The sequence below is a fragment of the Anastrepha obliqua genome, chromosome 1 (genome assembly GCF_027943255.1).
Source record: "Anastrepha obliqua isolate idAnaObli1 chromosome 1, idAnaObli1_1.0, whole genome shotgun sequence".
Lineage (NCBI taxonomy): Eukaryota > Metazoa > Arthropoda > Insecta > Diptera > Tephritidae > Anastrepha > Anastrepha obliqua.
This window is the reverse complement of record NC_072892.1, coordinates 163,947,417-163,962,921: the sequence shown is the minus strand read 5'-3', so window position 1 is coordinate 163,962,921 and position 15,505 is coordinate 163,947,417. Positions and strand designations below refer to the sequence as shown.

General features: G+C 37.4%; 2 protein-coding genes across 5 annotated transcripts in view; both read left to right on the top strand.

The window, feature by feature from the left end:
• Positions 1-2,829: 2,829 nt before the first annotated feature.
• On the top strand, positions 2,830-4,549 carry LOC129239742 (DNA-directed RNA polymerase II subunit rpb1-like). Of its 2 annotated transcripts, XM_054875502.1 has the most exons (3): positions 2,830-3,083; positions 3,145-3,329; positions 3,397-4,549. In XM_054875502.1, the coding sequence occupies exon 3, from the start codon at positions 3,505-3,507 to the stop codon at positions 4,294-4,296; it is 792 nt and encodes a 263-aa protein (XP_054731477.1). In that variant the 5' UTR covers positions 2,830-3,083; positions 3,145-3,329; positions 3,397-3,504; the 3' UTR covers positions 4,297-4,549. The 2 variants fall into 2 exon arrangements, with proteins under 2 accessions (XP_054731477.1, XP_054731476.1); XM_054875501.1 differs by having other exon boundaries at positions 3,145-4,549.
• A 4,468-nt stretch (positions 4,550-9,017) lies between these two features.
• Positions 9,018-15,505, top strand: part of LOC129239690 (2,3-bisphosphoglycerate-dependent phosphoglycerate mutase) — a 65,342-nt gene continuing 58,854 nt past the window's right edge. The window contains exons 1-2 of one of the 3 annotated variants that reach the window (XM_054875433.1): positions 9,018-9,459; positions 12,579-12,901. In XM_054875433.1, coding sequence (XP_054731408.1) covers positions 12,870-12,901 — 32 coding nt within the window. In that variant the 5' untranslated portion in view covers positions 9,018-9,459; positions 12,579-12,869. Of the gene's footprint in view, positions 9,460-12,578; positions 12,902-15,505 lie in introns of those variants that run through there. The other 2 variants (XM_054875450.1, XM_054875460.1) reach the window with 2 other exon arrangements.

Here is a 15,505-nt window from a genome sequence, read left to right as displayed (position 1 = left end):
TATGCCGATGATATTGATATGGAGCAGAAGCGTGGACGATGACAACATCCGATGAAGCGACGGTTGGAGTGTTTGAGCAAAAGATTCTGCGCAAGAATTTTAGACCTTTGCACGTTGGCAACGGCGAATATCGCGGGCGATGGAACGATGAGCTGTATGAGCTTTACGACGACATAGACATAGCGCAGCGAATAAAGATCCAGCGGGTACGTTGGCCGGGTCATGTCGTCCGAATGGATACAACCGCTCCGGCTATGAAAGTATTTGATGCGGTACCACCTGGTGCTAGCAGAGGAAGAGGAAGGCCTCCTTTGCGCTGGAAAGATCAGATGGAGAAGGACTTGGTTTCATTTGGTGTGTCCAACTGGTGCCGACTGGCGCGCTTTGCTAAACTCGGCCAAAATCGCGTAAGCGGTTATCGCGCCAATTAAGAAGAAGAAGGATTAATCCGATGATAAGAAGGCGAATTTATTACAGGTGACAGCAAACACATATAAGTAAAACCCTACATGTATTTGTTGTTGCGTTTGGTCCAAGCATCACGTCAAAATCAGTAATCAAATGTAAACATACGAATGTAAACATACCAATACATACAAACAAAGCATATCATTTTGACGTAAGCCATACCTACGGCGAAAAATTCAGCTGGCTGAATGCTGTCACCCAAGGTGGATTTATTAAGGTGTTTGCTGTCACCTGTAATAAATTCGCCTTGCTGTCACCTTAATAAATCCACCTTGGATGATAATAAGAGCGAAACTTTTTCATGTTGAGAGAGAGCGCGCCCATGAGGACGTTTCAAAACTTGGCAGCATTCACATATTATGGGATTTTGAACAGCTGATAGGCGAAATGGCAGACTGCCAGAAGAAACGCGCCAAGAATAACTGACGAAAACACTTCGTTTTTACTCAATGGAGAAATTACGCGATTGAAATGTTTATAATTATTTGTCTTAGAATTAATTTAATTGCAACATAATAATTCAATTAGAAGGGAGTTTGCAGAATTTTCCAAAGCTTTTATATCTTTTTCGGCTTCTACTTTTAATTCGCCTTGTGTACATATCTGAATACATTTTACATTCATGTAATTTTATTGAAAACTGTGTGTTGGTTTATGTCTAGTATTGTATATATGTAAGCATTTTATGGTTAAAAAGTGTAGGTAAGGGAATTGAATTTGAGTTTGAAATATTTTGCAAACATACATAACTATTTTTAAGTAATAAAAAATTAAAGGTATCTGCTTCTTACATTAAAACATTGCAATATTTTATCTATTTATTTATACATTTCGAGTTCATTACTTTATTATTATTATATAGCATTTGTATTTCAATTTTGAATAAATGCTTTTTAATATTTTTGACTTTTTAGCCTATTTATTGTATGTATTTTATGGTGATTGCACTTATTTTTATTATATGTAGGTGTATATGGGTGATAATGGGCCACTGAGCAACCGGGCACTATATACTCACCTCATTGGCGGTGTGGAAACTAAAAACTCCCAATTTTTGTTAAAAAAATACCCATTCAAAGTTTCTTCCGGTGTGGCATTACGGTCGAATGTTATAAAAAATACTCATTTTTCAGCGCTGTCACGAGAAAAAGAGTTTCGCATCTAGTCATTTATGTTCTAGTCATCTATGCCAGTCGTAGTCAAAAATAGTATTTTTGGTACACACTGAACAATCCAATGTGGCAACACCAGTATTCGAAAGGAAGTTCTCACGAATTCCTTTTAGTTTTTTTCTTCGCAGTTTTTTTGCAAGAACTTTTTGAATAATAATTTTTCTTAACTGACACCAGAGATTTCAGAACCATAAATAACTAGATGTGAAACTTATTCATTTTGAGAGAGAGCGCGCCCATGAGGACGTGTCAAAACTTGGCAGCACTCACACATTATTGGATTTTGAACAGCTGATAGGCGAAATGGCAGACTGTCAGAAGAAACGCGCCAAAAATAACAGACGAAAACAGTTCGTATTTGCTTAATGGAGAAATTACGTGTTGAAATGTTCATAATTATTTGTCTTAAAATTAATTCAACTGAAATGTAATAATTTGAATTTAAGTGAGTTTGTAGAATCCAAAGCTCGTTATATTCTTTTCGACTTCTACTTTTAATTAGTCTTATGTACATAATGTAATTTTATTGAAAACTGTGTGTTGGTTTATGTAAATTTGTATATACGTCAATATTCTATGGTTGAAAAGCGTAGGCAAGGGAATTGAATTTGAGTTTGAGATATTTTACAAAAACTAAAGGTAATCTGCTTTAACTTATTCTGTTCGTTGTTTGGGAATTTTTGTTTTTTGTTACCCACTTTCTGTGTTATATTAAAAAATCGTAATAAGTCATGTTTTTAATTATAACTTATTTTTTTCGGGTTCATAACTTTATTATTATTAAATTACTTATGTATATCAGTTTTAAAAAATTTAATTTACATATAAATTTTTAAATTTTTGGCTTATTTATGTACATATTTCATACGGATTGTGCTTATTTTTAGTATATGTAGGTGTTTACGATTGATATACGGCTATTGGGCAACCGCACACTAAATACTAACCTCAATGGTGGTGTGGGAACTAAAAATTCCAGACCTTTGGTTCAAAAATACCCAATTCATGTTTCTACCGGTGTGGCAATATTGGAAAATGTTATAAAAAATGCACATTTTTCAGCGCTCTCACGAGAAAAAGAATTTCACATCTAGTCATCTATAACATGAAATATGAACATTGAAAATAAAAAGGGGACTCCCCGTTGAAATCAACGACATACAGCCATAGATAATTTCAGAACCTTGAACCGATTAACACGCAAACTGAATTTATAGTTTGTATCTTTTATTTGAATAAAGAAGTTATGTGTGGTACATTCGTGTCCCCACAGTATCAGTATCATTGCTTCATATTCAATGAGTTGGCGTCAAAGCAAGAATTCAAAATTAAACATTTCTGCCAAAAACTAAGCCACCTAATAAACAAGCGAAACAATCTAAACCCAAGCAGAGATTTTGTGAATCATAAATTTTGCAATTAATCTTGGAATAAAATATCAAAGTAAGTATGTGTGTATGTATGTGTGTAAAACAAAAACATTAATTAAGTCTCCTCCTTACAGCTGTTCGATACAAACCAAAAATAGAACAAAGCATTTTTTGCTATTTCAATGGCAAAGGTATGGTTAATTTGCCAAATTCTTTGAGTGGTTGTGCTTAGTCGCCGTGTGGCAATGATTTACTAACTACCCTAATGCGGTCTCACAAGTATTCGACAAGCTCACCGGAATTCCCACCAAACTATCAAGTCAATAATAGCGCCAACAAATAATAGCGCCATCAAATAATAGCACCAACTTTTATTCGCCAGCCAGTCCTGCAATTTTGTATAGCAGCGTTACCGGTTCTTCGCGTTACTCACCAACCTCGCCTAGTTACTCGCCACAAACTAATTATTCACCTACTTCACCCTCCGATTCGTTATGGATTCAAATAAGGCCGGCAGTAGCTTTTCACCGAATTTGCTAGCAAGCAACAATGGCTCGCTTTATTCACCAGTGGACACCCCCGATTCTTTAGTTGAAGACGTATTAACAGCATCTACTAGTGGTTCCAAATGTGAAAATGGAAATAATGCTAGCCCTGAAAATAATGCTAGCCCTGAAAATAATGCTAGCCCTGAAAATAATGCTAGCCCTGAAAATAATGCTAGCCCTGAAAATAATGCTAGCCCTGAAAATAATGCTAGCCCTGAAAATAATGCTAGCCCTGAAAATAATGCTAGCCCTGAAAATAATGCTAGCCCTTCAAGCAATGCAACATGCACACGCTTAGTATACGGGCGATGTTTATGCGACGACGACGACGACGACAACAACTCACCCAGAAGTCCCAACTACGCTCACTACTCACCTAGAAGTCCCAACTACACTCACTACTCACCCAGAAGTCCAAACTACACTCACTACTCGCCATCCAGTCCAAACTTTGTTGCACAAACTGCGCGTTATTCACCTTCGACACTTAACTCTAGTCCGAATCACTCAAGAGTTGTTTGGGTCCGAACATATTCTGGATATTCGCCACAATATATTCCCGCATCCCCAGCATATTCACATTCGAATCGTTACTCACCCTCCAGTCCCAATTATTCAGCCAACTCTCCCTCGGAGGTGGCTCCTTCATCACTTAGTCGTCCTAATAATGATTCATTCCGGCCTACGAGTCCTATATATTCGCCTCAGAGCACCGACAGTCCCGCTAGTCCACGGTAATCCCCCACCTCAAATTAAAGTGATGGAGTACAAAATTTTATTCTGTTTAACAAGAAGAGCAGGATATGCGAAGCATTTACTCGTGCCATATGTTTAATATTATTTAGTTCAATATAATTTTGGTTTATTTTAAATCTCAGACTAACTATGTATGTATGTTGAATTTCTATCATTTTTTTCCTATTTTTTCTTTTTCATATGTTGAAATTAACAATTTTTTTGAATTTTTCTGACCGTTAATGTTCATATTTCAATAAAAATCTTTCATTTATCAAAAAACAAAAAATATAATTACAAGAAGCCAATAGTATCTACTGCAAAAATGGTACATAGCAGCTGGTTCTACGTACCGGAATGTCTCGGGCTAACCCCGACCAAGGGCTGCCGGCTAGTAAACTAGCACTGGAGCAGCTCTCAGTTTTTGTGCTAAGAGTGACACTACTTTTGCCATTTTCAAAACAACGGATACAAAAGAATTTTGTTTTTCAATTTTACACTGCTTCTTGATGGGAAGAAAACGCCTCACTCGTGTACGGGAAGACCGAAAATTTATACGTGAGCTTCTCAAGGAACGTATAAAATCCTCTTCTGCCCCTGCAGCTGCCCTGTCGGAAGAAATTGAAATATCCATTAGTGCGCTCGAACAGCTAGAAGAAGGCTTCTGGAAGCAGATTTAAAAGGATGCAAAGCCCGAAAGAAGCCGTGGCTTTCAGAAAAAAAGAGGTTGTCTGTAAAGTCGGTTTACTGACGATAGTTTAACGTGACAACGTCATAAGAAAATACTGATGGAGTGGTTGCATTTTTCAAAAGAAAATTTTAATTTTATTCGTTTGATAGATATTTTGTATGGATATAGAGGAGGGGTAAATGGAATCGCAATGGAATAGGTCAAGTTACATTTACACAAACGTGAAAAATGACGAAACATTGATCAAATTCATGAAAGATATGTTCAATTTCGAGTGTGCATCAGACGTTGATAAGTCAACAACACTAAGAGGCAACATCATCGATTTGACTTTTTCAAGACACATTACACTCGAAAGGGGGTCATTTCCTACTTTTCCTATCATCGTCCTATTCTCAACAGAGAAATGGTTCATTACCATGCACACAGGAAGAAGGCATATGCAAATGCAAATATGTGAATTTATATACAAATGCGCATATACATACATACATACAGTATCGGACAAAACATTTACAACTGCAATGCAGCCTTCAATTTATTTTTTGTCATAATGTCATTCTTCACCCAATTGTAATTCAATTTCACGCTATGGATACTAGATCATCTGAGTAATATTTTCCAAAAAATCTCTTCAAGATCCTTTCCTTTTTGTAGCTGTATTTAAAAAAAATTAAATTATCTGGCAACTATGAGCGACAAGACAATTGCAACATTGTGAGCTTAGCTATATAACGGTAAAAATGCTTGAGCTTGGTTTTGTTTTCTAACTGTTCTGAGTTTAGTTTAATCGTGTCAATTTGTGAACATCAGTTTTGTGCAGAATTTGTGGCGATAACACAATTTTTTTGTAAAGTTGAGTTATATGAAGTAATGGCTCGAAATAAGTTCGGTGAAGTATTACGCGCGCGTGTTGTAGATGAATATAACAAAGGAATGACCCAGAAAGATATATCCATAAAATGTAATATTCATAAGTCATCAATTTCTCGAATTATTGCGAACTTTATAAAAAACAAAACTATCGCGGTTGTGCATCGAGGAGGCCGACCAAGAAAAACGGATGAAAGAACTGACAAACTGATAGCGAGAGAGGTAAAAAAATATCCATTTAGAAGTGCCCCCCAATTGGTAAAGGAACTTGGGTTACCAATCAGCTCGAAAACTGCCGGTCGTCGCCTGTCTGAAGCTGATTTACGAACGTACCGACCAGCAAAGAAGCCGCTTATTAGTAAGCGTAACCAACAAAAACGATTGCAGTTCGACAGTCGGTTCTACGTTACCGAAACGACCCGGATTTATATCCGGTCAAGGACTGTCACTCCAGCAGCATTCCCCGTATGTAAGTATGGGGAATGTTTATGCTGTTACAACAACAACAACAACATTGCAGTTCGCAAGGGATCACATAGATTGGCCATTAAGCAAGTGGAAAGCTGTTCTTTTCAGCGACGAATCCAAATTTAATTTGGTCGGAAGTGATGGCGTATCCTACGTTCGACGCCCACGTAACAAGCGTCTTCAAAAATCATACTGTGTAAAGACTGTTAAGCATAGTGCTTACATTATGGTCTGGGGATGCTTTTCTGCTGCTGGTTTGGGACCACTCCATCGTATTATGGGCATAATGGACCAGTACGTTTACAGGGACATTATGGAATCGGCAATGCTGCCACATGCTGAGTGGGAAATGCCCTTGAACTGGGTCTTCCAACAGGATAATGACCCGAAGCATACGGCGAAGGTTCTGAAATCATGGTTCCAGAGGAATAAAGTGGACGTAATGGAGTGGCCCCCACAATACCCAGATCTTAACCCCATAGAAAACCTATGGGAAATAGTAAAAAAGAGAATTGATCGGACTAATGTGGCAAATACTGACCAATTTTTCCAAAGAGTCCTGGAGGCATGGAGAAATATACCACAAACGATAGTTGACAATTTGATAGCTTCAATTCCGAGATGATGCAGAGCTGTTATTCAGAGCAATGGTTTTGCCACGAAATACTAAGTTTAATAAAAATAGTTTACTGATTTCCTTTAGTTGCAATTGTTTTGTCTTATTAGATACAGGTGTTGGACACATTTGATTTTTAAATTTAAGGTATGAACTGTTGAATTTGAATAAAGTTGTTTTATTTACGTAAATCAACATCTTTTATTACAAATAAAGTGAAATTAACAGGTTCCAACAAAAAACGGCTGAGCAATCGAAAGTTTTCATTGCCCACATTTTAGTTGCAAATGTTTCGTCCGATACTGTATATATGCTCTCTCAAGTAGGAGAGAGCCAGATGTCGAACGTTGCCGAACGCGGGGGCCGATTGTGCTCTTTGTCGTTCGTTCCGTGCTTTCGCTTGCAGTTCAAGCAAGGTAACGGCCATTGAGCAAGATAACGACGATTGAGCAAGATAACGACAAATTTTTTCGTGCGTGCAGCCGGCCAAATCGAATTATAAGACGTTATCACGTCAAAAACGGGGAAGCTTTTTGGAATGAGCTCACCGATAACAACATTTTATGCAGGAAGATTGGTCTGATGAATCGAACTTCGATGGAGGCTTAGTTTACATCATTTAAAAATATCAAGAACCATAGCTGCTTACCTTAGTCGAATTTCAAGGAAATAACACAAATCTTATAAAACAATTTTGTTTCCCTTCCTACAGGTATTTGGAATACCTGGAGTGACATTCGTGAGGCGGCGTGAGGATTGCCGAGGAATACCATCCACATTGCGCTAAGCATGCATGGAGCCAGCATTATGATCTGTGGCTGTTTGGCTGCTGATAATGTCGGCGAAATATTTTTTTGAGAGGGTCGCATGAACAGTCAAAAGTACATAAATGTATTAGAAACTGCGCTTTTGCCTTCGTTAAAGTTTGGCCTTGTACTTTGAAGCACTCTGAAACGTCTTTTAAAATTTGCGTGTAACTTCGAAAATATTTACCGGAACGATATTAAATTTTCTGTGTGTAAGAAAAAAGAACAAAATTGATTTTTTGAAAAGGCAGTACTGCTGTTTTCGTGGCGCCGCAATTTAATGTTTTTGATATCTCGCTTAGTTTCCGAGATATTAAATAAAAAATAATAATAATAATAATTTTTTCTTCAGTTTCGATAGAATTCGGTGAGATAAGACAAAATATAGAGTAAAATGTTTCGATATCTCGTTTAGTTTTCGAGATGTGTTTTATCATCGATCGATGTGTTTTATCATTTTTGCGTAGTACTCCTTATCGCGTGGGCGGCCTTTGGCCGCGCTTCAAAAAAATAACCTTCATCAGTCCAACTCCGGCTACGCAATCCACAGTATTTTTGCGTAGAACTTCTTTTCCCGTGGGTTGGCGAAAGTTCCAAAGTTTCTTTATGTGAAGTCCAAAGGGCATTTTGAAGGCAAATAATTATGAAATTATTATATTATTTCGCGAATAGTTTGGAGTTATAAAGAGTATTCCTTAAAACCTCACTAACATCTCCACCAAGTTTCATTAATAAAGACATAATAGTTTGCCAAAAATTGCCCAATATACATACATTATTCTAAATTCCAGCCTATCAGCAATTCCAGCAATATCTCGAAAACTAAGCGAGATATCAAAAAATGTTACTCGCTCATTTCGTTTTGTTTTGTCGAGTTCTATAAGAATCCGCCATAAGATTGCGGCGCCACGGAAACAGCAGAATCCCCTTTGAAAATTCTAACTGTACATAACCCCTTAGCTTTACAAATCAAACTTTGCAATATTATTTTCCCACTTAGCATAACAAAGAGCGGACAATTTAGGAAATTACTAATTATATTTGTTTTAGTAGCTATCTATGGGTCTACCTACTCTGCGGTTTCTGCACCTATGCTTTAGTAATACAAAATTACATGTCTCGCGCGGACACTTTTCAACATTGTTGTTGTTGTTGTTGTTGTTGTTTTAACAGCACTTTTCAACATGTTTCAGATTACCTCAATAAATACGTGATATCTGCATGTCATATGCCTTTCTTGCTAGAACAGCAAAACAGTCAAAACAATAAACAGAAGAATTGTAAATAAAAATTGAAAAAAACATTCAGACAACAGGGTAGCGAAGACAAGAAAGAGCAAATCACCGCTCACACTGGAGCCAGAGAACAAGCTGACGTTGGCTTTTGCAACTACTCCGCCGTACGCTCTGAGTTGCCCAACGAGTCTTACAACCATTCACTTATTGATTTTTCCCCCAAAATAAATACGCGGCTACCGAAACAGAAAACACCAATAATAAACAGTCACACTTGCACCGCACACCAGTCGCAGTCAAAAATCATATCTCATTGCTCATATTCATATTCAATAAGTTAGCGTCAAAGCAAGAATTCCAAATTAAACATTTGTGCCAAAAACGACGCCATCAAATAAACAAGAGAAACTATCTAAAGCCAAGCAGAGATTTTGTGAATCATAAATTTTGCAGTTAATCATGGAATAAAATATCAAAGTAAGTATGTGTGTGTGTGTGTATGTAAATAAAAGACATTGAGCCCAGAGAACGTTAAATATAGAGAATTCTCACGAGCTACGAATAGTGTGAATTGTCAAAAATGAAGTGAAACCGCGAACACTATTTCACCTCGCTTAACTCGAAGGCGGGGAAGTTCTTAACAGACCTGATTACAGTGAATTATGTACAAGTACATTGGCTCTGCTCAGTTTTTGGTTTCTGTATGAAATCAAATTGACAAATGCCGACGGCATTTTGCAAGGCATTTGCTTGTGCATTTTTATGTTCCCTTGATAAACGAAAATTTATTCAATTTATATTTTCAAACAAATACAACCAAATAAAGATTTAAAATCCAAGATTTAAAATCAAAGTAACTTTAATGCACACATTTTGTTGTGTGCGTTTTAGTAAATTTGATGAAAATTTTTACTAATTTTTCGAGTCGAAATTAATTTTAGACAAAAATTCAAAGAGCATATTGGTATATTGATGAATATATGTATATGTATATCAATATATGTATATATACATATATTTTGTTAGTTATATTTGTGCAAAAGTTCAATTGCATCTTCAATTCTTATAGTGTTAGAAATGTATGTATGTGCACACGCACTGCAGCAACAATGACCTACCTCACGACGCATTGCCTTATCATATTTATGTGCATTTGAATATGCATTTTTTGGTCCTGTGCCAAACGAAAGTTTTTTAAATTTACCTATGTATATTACAGGGAATAAATCATATATGTATGCATTTTATAGATAGTACCAAACTTTGAAATTTAAAATAAATAAAATAAAACTTCAAAGAAACGTATTTGCATACATATATGGGACAACTAAGTTCTATTGCATCTTTAATAAATATAGTGTTGCACGCATATGTACATATGCACTGAAGCAACATGACCAACCTCACGAGCATCGCCTTATCATATTTCATGCAATAATTAGGGTGTAAATATTCGAATGATCGAATTCCTGCAAATGCTAAAACAACTTCTTCTGCATATGCATCGACGTATGTGCATGTGCGTATATGCACTTGATGCCCCAACTATATCTGTCTATGTACGTTCAATTGATCAAATCAATAAATTCTGTATACAAAACGCTTCATTACCAGGCACACAGGAAGATGGCATATGCAAATATAAATACAGTAGGTTCTGTTTTTATGCGGCTTTTTTTTATGCGGTTTTGAAATAGTGCGGTTTTTTTTTTAAATTACAAAATGCATGTCGACCTATCGGGAATTGTACATATAAACAAGATTCTAAGCCAGCTAAGCAAAAACTCATCACAGATTACATCAGAAATGCTAACCCTACAAGTATGGAACCGCCTGCATAACTATCTAGATCAGACGTGTACATTTCCTCAAGTGACGAAAGTGATTTTACGCCAAATCCTAAACGAACGCGCAACATGTGGGTATTGTCTGATTTTATTTCTGACTTAAATTTATTTTTCGATTCTGACGTTTCTTAAATAAAGATATAATTTTCAAAAATACAATATTTTGTTTATGCGATTTTATTTAATTATTTCAGATTCATGCGGTCTATGGAACGTATCTATAGTTATAATATGGGACGAGTGCCATTTTTTATGCGATTTTATTACATTATTTCAGATTTATGCGGTTTTAGCATTTGAAACGTATCTATAGTTTTACTATAGAACTAGTAGCTTTTTTTATGCTGTTTTTTTTTTATGCTGTTTCTTGCGGAACGTATCTACCGCATAAAAACAGAACCTACTGTATGTGAATTGAATTCAAGCAAAACAATGCTTATTAATATACACATATGCATGTACATACAACCGCACACACAGGGCATTCGCTTTATTGCTCAAAATGCGTATGTCGTTCAAAGCTAAAATTCTATGCCTAGCGACTACAAGAACAAAATGCAGTCCTAGACGCAGGCGTAGCGGCCATCATTCTAGTTGCCATAGCGCTGAACAGTCGCGGCGGCGCCGAACACTTTCAACTATTGAACTGTGCAACAAAAACTCATCATCAAAAAATTCATTGATAAGTTCGAGCTCATAGTTCTAAGAGCAAGAACTTTCATTCATAAAACGAGCCGCCCATATGCCAATTTTCTCGACAATTTGAAATTAGTCAATATTGGAATATTTCGCGAAGAATTATTTGCCAATATTTGATAAATCTTCAATTTTTGTCAAGTCGAGTGCCCGCGGCATCGTACATATGTATGCAAAAATATATGTATGTAAATATGTCGTTCTAAATGCTCGACAGCCGCAGCTGCTGTGCGTCAAGTGCGCGCATGAGCATACAGTAAGTTGCAGAAGAAAACAAGTAGCTTAAAAAAAAGGTCTGATTCGGACATTTTAATACTAAGATAAAATTTGGAAACAATTATTTTATGTTAACTGATAGTAGGCAAATAGTTAATTAGTAGATTACTTTACGTACATATGTAGTTTTTCAATTGATAAAAAGTGCACAAAACATATGCATATATCTGCAGTTAGAAACTTACTCTGAAATCAGAGCATTTGAAGATGCCTGTAACATTTCAAGCTTACTGTACATACAATGCTGTGCCAATGAATGTGCGCTGCGCCATGAGTGCGCGCTGGATTTCTTGCGAAGTTTTACCGTTTTATCTTGAGCTGTGGCTGGTGAGCACACATACACACAGCATATACATATGCGCAAATGTATATACATTCACAAATGTACATATATAAATTCACAAATTTACATTTGTATATGCCATCTTCCTGTGCGCCTGGTAATGAAGCGTTTGCTATAGAGGATTTTGATTCAGCAAAGTTTTACAGACACCAGACAGACAGACATAACATATGTACATAATTTGGATGATTTGGAGAAATTCAAATATATAGGTCATATTAAAAAGCTACCTAACATTCTTTGCTTCTAATCACCAACAAATTCTTATCGACTGCTGCTAAATTTACATAATTCAGCCCCTCACTGTTAATTTTTGTTGAAAAATCTGTCTATGGTGAATTGTCTTCGCGAGACGAGTACCCCTCGAAAATGAACACTTTCCAGTCATTAAGACTTCTCTATTCATTAACGTTCTCTGTTGAGCCTCCTTACAGCTGTCAGACACAAAATCAAAAATAGAACAGAGCTTTTTTTGCTATTTCAATAAGTGCGTTTATAAGATAAACAAATGAATATTTTAAATTCGTGGAAAAAAATGTGAAACAATGTAAATAAAAATGCAAAGTTTCAATGGTGTAGAACAGAAATACTACAAAAATAAGTGATTAAGCGTTGTTTTGGGCAACTCGACATTGGAAGTAAACGAAAGGAAGCAGAGAAGGGACAGCAATAACAATTCAAAATACCAAAAATTTGAAGTGCGAAATTGAAACAAGTAAAGATCTATGCGATTTCTCAAGGCAATTGTATGCAAAATGTAAATCCTAATATAATAAACGCGCTCACTTAGAGTTGGGCACATTTCCATAGCATTTAAGTAGCTGGAAAGGGAGCAGTAACCAAATATAATATAATATTTCGGTATTGTAGTTGTTGTTTTAGAAGTGGTTGAATATTTCAACTGAAAATAATCTTAATTAGCGACCAGCACCGTTTCACTAGCACTTTTTTATAACAGATCCATTTTATGAGATGCAAGTAAATCAGCAAATTCTTTATCTCATTAATTTGCTGTAAGAAAGGCCTACCGAAAGAGCGAAGTCTTGCCCTAGCTAGCCCTGGACATTCACATAAGTAGTGGAAAAAGACTTTACTTCACCCCTTCCACTTGACAGTTTCTGTAGATGGGAACGAAAGGGAGGTTGAGTCTGGCTGCATGATCCCCTACCTTCCAATGTCCTGTAAGTGTTGCAGTGATGCGTGAAATGTTTGGTCGAGAGCATCCTAATAGGTAGTTCGTCCTTTGAATGCTGTACGATGGCCATGTTTTTCTTGTTGTAGTACATGTAGTTAATTGCTTCCGCCTTCTTTCGGCTTTTGTTGTGTTGAGTGGGGTGGCGACTGTCACCGCTTCTGCCATGTCTAGTGCCGAACCTTTTCTTGCTAGCTCAACCGCTATCTAAGTGACCCGTATGTTCCTATGACCTGGAACCCATATCAGCGTAATTTGAAACCAATGACTAAGAAAGTCTAGTTCCTCTCTACAATGTAAGACTAGTTCGGATGAAATGGAGTTGGAGTCTAAGGCCTTAATAGCTGCTTGACTATCTGAAAAGATAGCTACCCTTGCACCAACTTCCTTGTAGAGTTTTAGTGATTTACATGCTTCTCTGATCGCTGGCATTGTCAGGAAGTCGAGTTGAATTTCGGCATATTCTCAACTGTTTTCTTTTTAAACTCACGGTAGTGATACATTACAGCTCGAATTTCGCACAATGACTCCAATATGCCATAAGAAGGGTCTTCTATGGTGCAAATTCTCGTTTCCGCGGCACTCGGTGCTACGTAACCGGAACGATTCGGATTTATATATACATATATCGAGCCAAGGACTGTTACTGCAACAGCATTCCCCGTGCATATATGGGGAATGTTTATGCTACTACAACAACAATAACAACAACGGCACAATTTTTCTTTGCAAAAATGACTTTTCCGTTGACTATAGAATCAAGCAAATTTCTTCCTGGTGCTTGTACGAAGAAAACGGTTCCCTTTTTAACTCTGGATTGAGCTGGGATGGATTGAGCGTTATGCATTTATTCTGGCTGCAGTTGGTCAAGATGTTTCAACCTGTGTGTATTGGAGAATCCTGATATTAGTCGCAGAAATAACAAGAGCCCGTAGACCAAATCTCGTCCATGGGTAGATGACACCGCAGTCTGCAGAGGCCTGCGAGAATGCCCGTGAGCATTCTCAGTTTATCTTTGGGGAAGGTTATGAGTTTTTGAAACCTCTTTTGATTGTACTCTCCCAGTAAAGATTTCGCCTGACGTTGCCCCATGTTTTAGTGTCAGCAACCTTACCCCGAACTCTTCACTACCAAGCTTCTCCTTGATGATGTGTTGTCCCATAGCAAGGAAGGAATAGTGAGAGCTAAATCTCACAGAACGATAGGGCCTTGAGTGCCGCCTGACTGTCACTCGAAATGGCCATTGGCTCATTCCGGAAATGTCTGTCTAAGTTCCTCTCTGCACATAGACATATTTCATACATCAGCGCTGGTAAGATGCTTAGAAACTTACCTATCGGCATATAACGCTTGGTTCTGGGGCCGTAAATTCCAGAGCCTATGCCTTCTGGGGTCTTCGAACCATCTGTATACCAGTGCAGCGTACACTCCGGGAGTTTCCTTTCAAATTCAAGTCTACTCCAGTTTATCTTATCGTTCGGTCTCTGTAGGGCGCACGCATGCTAAGTGCTAAAGCTTAGTTCGCGCTGCCCGCACCGTCGAGATAGTGACTCTCGATTCCCAAGCGACCACTCGATATGTCACCATTGGTGACATATTGTACATTCATCTCAGGGATGGGCTGAGCTCCTGCTGATTTTCCTGCTAGACGTTTGCAGATCATGAGAGCCTTTGTTACCTTGGACAAAGTTGCGTCTGCATGCCTCTTCCAGCTAAGCTTGACATACAGGACAAAGCCAGGGTTGTTTCTGTTGTAGCAGCATAAACAATCCCCGTGCATATACGACGAATGCTGCTGAAGTGACAGTCCTTGGCCGGATATAAATCCGGGTCGTTCCGGTTACGTAGAACCGACTGTCGTGGGAACGACTAATTACTTAAGTTACTTAACTTCGCTGACCAAACCAACAGCCAATAACCATTTTTGACGTTAAAAAAAAGTCGTTAAATAACGGAAATAATCGAAGTTGACCGACTTGTCGTAGCTTTGCCCAGGAGCGAAAAATCGACTATAAAACCGTTTTGTACCAGTTTTATACCAATTACGCAAAAATAATGGATTTTTGGAATGCACGTATATAATATTACACACATATATAATTGACGCTACACCCTTTATTGGGTGTTTGGTCAAGCTTCTCTCAAGCTTGAGATATGCGTCTTAAGGTT

Coding starts and splice junctions, on each gene's coding strand:
- LOC129239742 (XM_054875502.1), top strand. CDS start 3,505: ATGGATTCAAATAAGGCCGGCAGTAGCTTTTCACCGAATTTGCTAGCA.